Source organism: Apaloderma vittatum, unplaced genomic scaffold, assembly GCF_000703405.1.
Source record: "Apaloderma vittatum isolate BGI_N311 unplaced genomic scaffold, ASM70340v1 scaffold45880, whole genome shotgun sequence".
Lineage (NCBI taxonomy): Eukaryota > Metazoa > Chordata > Aves > Trogoniformes > Trogonidae > Apaloderma > Apaloderma vittatum.
The window spans coordinates 214-10,809 of NW_009697133.1; the positions used below are offsets into that span (position 1 = coordinate 214).

The window sequence follows — 10,596 nt, forward strand, 5'->3', positions numbered from 1 at the left end:
AGTCACAACAGGGAAAGAAAAAGGGCCTACTTTGAGAAACGGTACTATTAGGTGTTTCCACTTGCGTGAAAAATGTTAAAGAACCATTGTTTTGTGTTGTCACGTCACCATCATTGCTGCATTTACACTGATTTAATGGCTTTGACGCAGGAAAAAGCGTCTCTGCAAAGAGCCACACAGCACCGTCTGACAAAACTGATACCTGGGTTTCAGGCACTGGGGACAGAAGTTGAATTGTCTATCGGACATTTGCAAGAGCTGTCAGCTCCCTTCTGCCTTTCCTAGTCGCTCAGGATGCAAACCCCAAGGCCCAGTCCTTGCCAAGATTTTTAGGTTTGAAAAGAGGATTACAGATGACTTCAAGGCTAGGAAACAATACCGTAATTTTACAGATTGTTTGTCAGTGTTCCACTCTTCAGTATTCAACGTGGTAAGATACAAAGATCACCCACAGCTGCCGTTCCCAGAGGTGGTTTTTTTGCATTTATGTGCTGTAATATTAGCTTTTGAGAGTGGAAAAGCTGATGCATTATGACTATTCCATCTGCTTACGCAGGAGGATGAGTTTGCTCTCAGAAGTCTCAATGAAGAACACCTGAGATGCCTTTGCTTTCTCCAACCGTGCACTTGAACTTGGCCCTGGCAGAAGCAACACAGGATACAACTGTAAGGGGGCAGATTATTTTTTTTTCACATATATGAGTATGTAAAGAAGATACACTTTAATAAGATCCAGGAACATATTTACTTTTGTACAAAGAAGGTAAAAAATGGGCATTGTCATGCTGTAACTACTTATAATTTATCATAAATGTCCAGTTTGCAATAAAGTGTACTTGGAAACAAAGTCTTCCACCAAGTCTCCCTGCAACATCTTCATAGCTCGCCAGTGAATGCTCCCACAGTTTTCTGGTTTGCCTTGGGGATGACTTAGCTCCTCTTTGATATAATCCAGCCAGAGATCTTTACGAGAAAAACAGAAGTTCGGGTTACATTTTGATTGTGTATTACTTAAACATATCAAACCTAACCTAGAAACTCTTTCTAAACGTCCTTTATGTTAATGCAATGAGGTTTAATTTGTGAAACTACAACCCCCTGCCTCTTGAGGACCAAGAGCCTGGGTTCTATGCCCAGCTGAAACAGTGGCATCTTAAGAAGTAATGCAGCAATAACCAAGCTGTTTGGTTTCTTAAAAGGAATACTGCAGAAATCTTGATTATAAAAACATAGCTCCATACTGTTCACAAATTCATCTCTTATGTCAGCCTGTGTCAAAACTTCATTTGCTAGTAGCTCTGCTGAAGTGATCCCACCGTGAACCACCCTGGCCTGAAAGCGAAGGGTCACTGCACAGTGTCACACACTTAATGGCACAGAAGAAATAAGTTCCACTCTGCGTGACAACCACGAGGGCAGAACAAAACAGCTACCTTTTGAAACGGATGGATATAAAAGAGGCGACGCTGAATGAATAAATAAATAAAATCCCCTTACCAGAATCTGTTGAACCAAACTCTCGCAAGGCACGTTCATAGTATTCTCTCAGATAAGGCATTCTGCAGGATTCCTAACAAAGGAAGGTATTAAAAGGCCATTTATTTTGTACAGAAGTGAATCTGCAGCTTGATTAGATTCTTACAAAGAGAAAGAGTCATGGTCATTACATGCCCACACGCACACTGCCAAAGATTAGTTACCATGGAACCTGGTTTTGTGTTACGTGCTATGAATCAACTTTAGAAGACAAATATGGACTCATCACAAACTAATGACGCTACTCATAAGCCCTCTGTTTCCTATTGAAATCCAAAGTTAGAAGTGTATTTCACAAATACAAGGCACTAATTGGATATTCAACAACTTACTTGCTCCTTTTCTATCTGAATCATCTTCCTGAAGAAGTCAAGTGAAAATGGACGATTTTCACACAAGCTAAAGGAAAAACAGTAGTAATTTTAGACTTAATTCTTTTTAACATAGGCCCCATGGTTTGAAAAAGTTTTATTTGTCACCTGGTAAAGACTCTTTTAACTTTCTTATAACCACCATTTCTGTAAGTCCAGTCAAGATACATTTCTTTCATAGTCACAGATTCAGCAGAGGCCTGTAGGGATCTCTGCAAGTTTAAAAGGGAAAAAAAATTAAAACCAACAACAACAACAGAATCAACTACCAAAGCTATAATAAAAACGCAACAAGGGAGAAGAAACCAAACAGTACCTTCTCCCTAATTAGGCATCTGACATAAAGCAGATCTTATAAGTGAGACAAAGTACTGGACAAAAGCATTCCAAATGATGTCTGAAAGGCAGCATTAGGTAACACATTCACTATTTTTCAAATGAAAATATTAGTTGTAAACTAAAAGACATCTCCTTCAATATTCCATACAGCTGGCAAATGGCATTTCCTTAACATCCTTCATGCGGAGGGTTTCACAATGCTCTGCAGACAACTGAATTCAAGCTTTCAGCCCAAATTTTTATGTTTCTAAATGGGGGGGTGGGGAGAAGTAAAACCAACCCAACATGCCATGTAAAGAGGAAATGTTTTGCCTTAAGCTAGTTAGTTTTGTTCTTGAGTTTTCTGTAACAAGGTTGATGTTTTCACAGAGACTGGAAAACTCTCTTTTCCATGTTTAGACAGACAGCTAAAAAGAGCAAAAATTCTAGACCAGAAAGTAAAAGAAGAGTCCATCACTGGTTGTGCTTACAAATATCTAGATGCCTTAGAAGCATGGGTACTTATGCTGAGGAGCCTATGTCCAACTGATTTTTGGTAACATACATAGTTCCACTTAAACTTCTTTGATATCAACACATCCACAAAAGGAACTGCAGTATGAAGCATTTGTTACATGTTCCATCCACACACATTGTTCCCGTTTCTTTAGGCACTGTCATCAACAGCAGATTTCTATCAGCTAAGTACCCGGTAGAGAGCTTCTGTGTCTTCCTTGCTCTTTGTGCCTTCGCTCCATTCCACCCAGAGTGTCCATAACGGCAAAGTAGCCTACAAGGTAAGGAAATAAAGCAAATGACTGAAATGCAGTGATCCAACTTCCAGAAACACAGCAACACATCCACCAGCTTCTGTATTAGTTGCCATAAAAAACGTCCTTAAAGACACAGCTCTTAGAAAGACAATTTTGGACTGCACACTGAAACCGCTTCTTGTTTCCTTCCTCGCTTAGAGGGCAAATACTAATTAGCTGGACAGCCGCAAGACACGTTGCCAGGGATGACAGACAAGTTCTTCTGCATCACTGAACTCTGCAGTACAAAGGTAACTTCCAACAACAAGGAAGAAAAAAAACCAGTCGCCTCATTTTCCCTCCTTGTTCCCTGTGCCCATGGTTTTAAATGGAACAGTCAGAGTAGAGAACTCATTCAAGGCTTGGAATATCACACGTGCAAACAATGTATCAGGACAGTGCAGAAAAGGGAACACGGTTTTCAAGAAAGATACAAAAAATACTGACTGTATTCAAAATGTCGCTTGTGAGCATTCAGACTTTAAAACTATCAATCTGAAGTGAATTTACAATTCCTTAATGCTCCCAAATGCAATGTGCATGTGAAATGTCAAGTTCCGATTTCTGATGTGAAAAATGGTTAGAAACTTTGAATACCTTGTGAAGGGAACAAAAAAAACCAACCCCCAAAAAACCCACAACCAAACCTCGCAACTAAAATATCAGGTTTCGAGCCCAAGACAAATATGTTCAAGTCCATAAAAATGGCACAGACCTTGGATTTTATGTGTTTCATGGCTTCTTCAAAACACTGGGTCACGTCATCACTCTTCAATTGGATCAGCACTTGCAGCCTCACCTGCCACATTTCTACCGACAGGCTGAAGCGCTTTGTTGCAGCTTCTGCCACCGCTGTAGCCTTCTCCGAGAGGCTGGACTCCAGCAAGAGTTGAAGCTAAAACCCAGCAGACAGAGCTAATCACGACGAGAAATTTGTTAAAAAGCAAGGCCTTGAGAAAAACACTGCCCAGTATCAACTCAAAATAGTAAAGACAGGCAGACAAGCAATGCGGGACAGTCTCACAATCTTATTTTTCTATGCTGACTCTTACCCACTGCTTATAGAGAGCTTCTGGCAGCAAATCAGACTCATGGGCTTTGCTGAACACACTCAGTGTCCTCTCCAGCCTCTACAACAGAAGAAAAAGTAAAAAAAACAAGTATTATTCCTGCAGATACCAAATCCCAGTGTAACGAGAAGCCCAGTGCATTATTGTACCAACACATCATTGAAATTCACTAAGAGTTACAGGGAAATATGAGCATTTGAACTACACTTCTTTGTTGAAGTGCAAAAGAACAAGCCAACGTTCTTTTACTGTTATTAAAAGGAAAGCAAACTACAAAGTATGATTACTTAATTCACTGAGCCACATCCAAGTACAGAGGTATAGTTAAAGGTGCCCAACACCAAATTTTACTCAGATTTATTTGCAAAAGTCATTTTAATTAGCTCTTTTCTTTGATCAAGCACACGTTTGCTGGACTGTCAGTGAACAATAACAATTTTGCACTCAACTTCCATCCAAAGAGGTCACTATGCTTTACTGACATGGCTGGTTTATGCCCAAGTTATTCACGTTCAGGCAGGCCCCATGTGAACCTGACAGTAAATGTTATCCCCTCAGATGAAGACTAAATGATTTTTAATGATGGTCACAGGTAAAGATTTCTGATAAAATATCAAAGTATGTTTGCTCTTTGATAAAGAAGTAAGAAAAACAATGTTACTATGATCTAACAAGCTTTTACCTTTTGCTTTAATTCTTTGCTGTTGGTTTTCCTGTTGTATCTCTCTAAGCAAAAAGTGATGTAGCATTTCCACATGTCCTCTGTAGAATCAAAGGCATAATATCACACTTTACAGAATCACAAGAGTAAGGACAAGTATTTGTCTTTATGGATAGAATCCAAGCACTAAGTGTTAATGCCCCCTGTTTTCTAAAATGTTGTACTATAAAAGAGGCTCTACGTTTATAAAATTAACATTTTAAAATGGATTCCCAGTATAAGCTGCAGCCAGAGTGTCCTTCTAAAAGAATCAAGCTCTTGGTTCAGCTGAGGATTCAGTGCACACCATCACAACTGACGTTCAGTGCACCCTGTGCCTGTAGTTTCCAGTGGGCCTGCCAGCAGGAGGACACTCACAGGCAGTTGAGGAAATTCTTGTCCTCAGAGGGTCTAGAAGAAGCAAGTTTGAGTCCACTCCTCAAGAGAATGCATAATGCATTGGAAAATAACCCAAATAATCCATAAAATAAATCCTCAAAAGGCAGCATCTTGCCTTCCCTTAGGCATGGTAGAGCCTGCCAACACCTGCTTCAAAACTTTCACAGTTTACACTTTGCTGAAGTACCAGGAAAAAATGATGTTTAAACACAGGCAGAACTTTTCACCTGTTGGGACTGCTCTCACAGCCTCCTCAAAGACTGCACAGCACCGTTCCTCTCTCTGGGTCATTTCAGATACTTTCATCTGTTTTGTGGTGGGTTCTGTGGACTTCAGGGACCCCAGCTCCAGCTCACGCCGGGCCATGTAGTCCCACATAAGAGGATCATCAGCATACTTGCTCTGCAAACTAAAACACACCGTGTAGTTTAGTACGTTAGTCTGTAATATCCCGCAACTGCTGTTCCTTTTTTGTATGTTTAGAAGGGTTGTTTTACTAGAACAGAAGTGCACTTAACTTCTAAGTAACCAAATGCTAGAGAAAAAAATATCAGCTTTCCACAAAGGAAAGAGAAAATACAGATATTCTCTGGTAATAGCATGAACTAGATAGACAGGAAGCTTTTGTGAGAGATCTTTCAAGGAAGATTTTTCTTTAGAGAGGAACAGCTGAAAAGACTAAAGATGCAGAAGAACCACAAAGTACAGTAAGAAAATCCAGTTTCTGCAGTAAATTTATGGAAATTAAGTGTAGTAATTACTCAGAAACAATTGTATTTTATCTAAATTTTTCTTAGCAGCTTATCAAGGCATTTCCTTAAGAGCATGCTTGCCTTGTGTTCTGTTTTTCTTAAAGGATTTCCCATAAGCCTTAACATTCTATTTCTCTAAAGATACAGCCTTTAATTGTTAACCTGTCAACCCACTATAAAGTAGAGAAGCTATGAGAACATGTTTCTTAAAAAATGAAACAAAATTTTAAAAAACAAAACAAAAACACAACACAAAGCCACATCTCACCTTTCAAGAATTTCTTTTTGCAAATCTTGGGTAAAATCAAACTGCTTTGCAATAGAAAGCACAGCCAGGTGGAACCCAACACCTACATTTCAAGAAAAAAATCCTATCAAGTGGAGTATTACATCCCTTGCACACTGCCCATTTCTATGTCTTTTCAAGCTTTTGTCAAGACCCAGGTGACATTTAAGTGTCTACATAAATAGCCTTCTCTTTTCTATAAATCTCAATGTTCCACCCCTATGATAAGCTCTGTGCCAGGATGCCAGTTTCCTGACTATATTCTTCACGAGTTTACGTCTCCCATTACTAAAAACGGCCATGAGAGACAGCGCATTCCAGACCCTACAGTGACAAACTACTCCTGTCCCGACATGCTTACAGGTCCTCCCAGCTCGGTCCCACTTGTAAATCTAATCAGCACCTCCTCTACCCTGCCATGAAAACCCAGAAGGCTCTGTACCTGGGACAGACCTCCCCAAAGGTGCACACAGTACATGCCAATGAATTATACCCACCCATCAGAACTATCGGCACTATTAATTTATACTTTGCCATTACCTAGGTTGTGCTCAAGAAATAGGATATTTGAAAATGTATCTCAGTGTGTACACAGGAGCCAAGATTAGCTATATTAGCTACTGGACAGCTGAAAGCAACCATTTTTCTTTTAATTAAGTACGATGTTAAACCACCTTTAATTTTCTGAGCAGCATCTCTGTAGATTATGCGAGCCATTTCCCCATTTAGAATCTCTTCAGAATAACTAAACTCCCCCTGCAATAACAAACATAACACCACTGAAAAAAATGTTTTCTCAGCTATCATTTTTGCAAACATGGAAAAAACAAAAATTATTTTTTAATCTAAATCTATCTGTATCTGTTTTGCACAGGTCAATTACAAACAAATAAGAGATATGAAGTTTACTATTCCTTTGCAGAAATTACTATTAACTTTCAAACGGGTGAATACAACAAAAGACTTTACAAATATAAAGTAAAATCAGTGTATGAAGTATTTGAGCTGAGCATCAACCTAAACTTAAAAAGCTCAACACAGGCACGTGACATGAACAAAAACTGTTGAGTTGTTCTCAAACAAACCGTTAATACAGATTCCTTGAAAAGATGCATTTAAACATGCGATATGCAAGCAGGTAGTATCTCTTAATTAGCTGAGTTACCAAATCCATCTTTGCTTGTTCAAACGCTTTCTTTTCCTTCCTCTGTTTTTCAGCATGCATCAGCTCCATTCTGAAATACTGCAAGAGGGAGAACAAATTGAAATTATTGTGAGGGTGGGGATAAATCACAAGATATCTATGCCCACAAATATGGTAAAACAAGCTCTATCTGAGCAGCTACAAACCAGGACTTCGCCAACATCTCACACATGCCCAAGAGCCTTGGGTTTTTAAAAGGTTGTGCATACAGCTCTCTCTTCTGCAGATTTGCTCAGATATTTTCCTAGCAGAGCCTAACAATATTTCACAGCGAATTCTGACACATTTATAGATAAACACTGTAAAAACCTCATTTGGCAAACACAGAATTTGCTAAGCAACTGCAAAATACTATCAGTACAAAGTGGTTTGTTTGTTTGGGTTTTATTTTTAATATTTTTGACAACATTTCCTCACTAATGGGGAGATAATTTTTTTTTTCCAGTTTTCTCAGATTGATATATGCCAGACAGATTTGCTTCAACTGATCAAATAACCGGTCACAGACGAAAAGCAAGAACTCACTTCTTGATAAAGTTTGGGGCACTCTGGATGGAAGCGCAAAGCACGAAGGAACAAGTGCCGAGCGCTTTCTGATGAGAGTCGTGTCTCCATTTCCCATTTTGCTGCCATAATCCACAGTGCTGCAACAGATACAAAGCAAGTGGCTGGTCAGAGGAACCCATTTTGGAGCCACTCTCCAGGATGCACAGATGGTTTTTGTTCAATGTGCCCACCCCAACGTAACCCATGAGCTCAGCAATGGAATAAGACTGATTATCTCCCATGTAAAACCAATTTAAAGAATTAAAAGCCAAGCAGATCCATGAAGTTTAATTGGTACAGCTACATATCCAATACTGTATGAAGATGTCTCCAAAAGCCAAAAAAGCAGCCAGGAGTATCCAACTTCTCCTACCTCTGAAACACATGCTCAGTCCCCAGTCTACCTGGGAAACAGTTCCTCAGACCATGGGGACTCCTACCTCACGGAAACTTTTGATTGCTCAGCACAACCCCTGTCAGAGCCCTCCTCTCTGATGCAGCAGCAAGGCAAAAGTAGGAACTTTCACCCCAACAGCTTGGGCTGAGATCTGTAAAAGCTTAAACCAACACTATACAATCTAGACCCGTTCATGCAAGAATCACCATTTACCTGGTTTATTGGGATGAATGGCCAACATGGAAGAAAACACCTTACTAAGCTGATGTTTCGCGTTCTGTAAAGAAAAAGTTTTGGTTTACCCCCTCTAGTACCAAACTGAACCACCAGCACTGAAGTTTCATTATGAGAAGTTACAAGCTTCTCCTATTTGTTCGGTAGTGCCGAGCTTTCAAATGTGACCAGTCTAGATTAGCACAGCTAACTCAAACCTTCCTAAACTACATCACTAACCCAAATGTTGCCTAAGTCACAAACTCTCAGTCTCACTGACCACTTAAGGTAAAGACTGACCTTTTTCTTTGGCCACTTGCATTACCATGACAAGGTCACCTTCTTCAGTACATGAAGGACAATGACTGAATGAATAATGTAAAGATTTGTACAGCTAAGTTTACAAAGTGCAAAATTGACAGAATTATACTTTTTAGCATAGCTTTGTTTGAAACATTTGGAAAAAAGTCACAATTCACAGACAGGTGAACCAATATTGTGATTCTTCCAAACCAAATGGTACTGCAGGTTTAATACAATCAGCCTCACCTCTGCCACCTGCAAGCACCAAATGTCACCGGGTGAAGTCCTACACTTACAAACATCAGTCAAAGTCCCAGGCAGCTCAAATAACACTAACAAAATCATTTCAGCATAACAGCACGTAGCAGTAAAACTGGCACCCTTGTCTTGTAATTCAAGTTCCAGATGCCTGATTACACACAAATCCAGTATCTCACCTCTGGTGAGATTAGTGTTTTGAAAACTCACCCACTGCTTGCAAAACGCAACATGTGAAAGCCAAAGCTGGACATCTTCCTGTTGGAAATGCAAGGGGAAGAGAATCAACCTCACAATAAGACAAGGACGAAATCACACTTGCACATTGACAAGTAAGTATAACGACTTAGCATGCAGAGAGAAGGAATTCTGAATCTCAATTCCCTTTTTTCCCCCAGATCTTCAAATTCCCCCAGAATATCAGAAGAAAACCAACTTTCCCATTCAACATACACCCTCGCAGCCTCTGCCATCAAGTCTATGTTACACTGAACTTAACTGAGAGGCATTTTTCAACCCAGGAGTACAAATAAACTTACTTTCCATTTTCCTACAGCACGGTTGAAGAGGCTGTGGACTCTATGCAGGATAGAGTTCTCAATTTCATCCTTCTTAAATGAATATCCAATGCGCTAGGGAAAAAAATGTATTAATTTTATTCCAACAGAAAAATTGGCATAAAGCATTTTACAATCTAAATAATAGACACACTTACTGCTCTCCTTTTCTTGATCAGTTCCAGCAGATTAATTTCATACTAGATTGAGGAGAGAAAAAACATTTTAAAGTAAATGAGGAGGCACATAATAAGAAAAAACAGAAGTACTATCAAGTTTTCTCTAGAAAATCGGATGGACAATAACAACTATATACAGTAAAATACTGGCATCAATTTTGCTGCCAGGTTAAATTTCTAAAGCTGACTGAAAGTCTATGTATCTGTATTGCCCATATTTCACACTTGAGGTGTTAGCACCCCACATACTCCTAGAAGCATAATGCACAAGCACGTCTGGGAACTGGGGTCTCCACACCCATGGAGAGAGACGAAACTATAGGAAAAAGCCATAACAAGCCAAAAGACTCTCTCGTCTCAAACTCAAGCACCAAGTCCTGGCTACACTTTATGCTCTGGTGCGTATCTTGTGATAAAGACCTTGTGCCAATAACTCGGTTACAGGTGAACCCCAGGGGCCGGGTGAGGAGAGCCCGTTTCTACCGAATAACCTTCTAGCCCAGCTGCAGCTACAAAGTGAGCCAGCACGCTCCGCTCATCAGTAGAGCCTACCTGAATATAATTAATAAAGTCCTCCTTGCGAAGCGCTCTCCGCTGTATTTTGTACTCCAGAGCCGAGGCCTTCCTCAGGACGGCCCTGCGGGAGGAGGAAGTCAGCCAGCGGAGCCAACCGCCCGCACCGCCTGCGCTCGCCT

General features: G+C 40.1%; 1 protein-coding gene across 1 annotated transcript; it reads right to left on the reverse strand.

Annotated features, from left to right (window-relative positions):
- Positions 1–690: 690 nt before the first annotated feature.
- Positions 691–10,538, reverse strand: UTP6 (UTP6, small subunit (SSU) processome component, homolog (yeast); the record flags this gene model as incomplete). The annotated part of the gene is made up of 18 exons (XM_009877164.1): positions 691–963; positions 1,498–1,570; positions 1,869–1,935; positions 2,016–2,119; positions 2,935–3,015; positions 3,753–3,932; positions 4,090–4,167; positions 4,790–4,869; positions 5,434–5,615; positions 6,227–6,308; positions 6,919–7,000; positions 7,410–7,487; positions 7,974–8,092; positions 8,605–8,668; positions 9,376–9,423; positions 9,705–9,797; positions 9,881–9,922; positions 10,454–10,538. Coding segments are annotated over 18 exons (1,696 nt in total), but the record flags the coding sequence as incomplete, so codon positions are not given.
- Between the last annotated feature and the right edge of the window lie 58 nt (positions 10,539–10,596).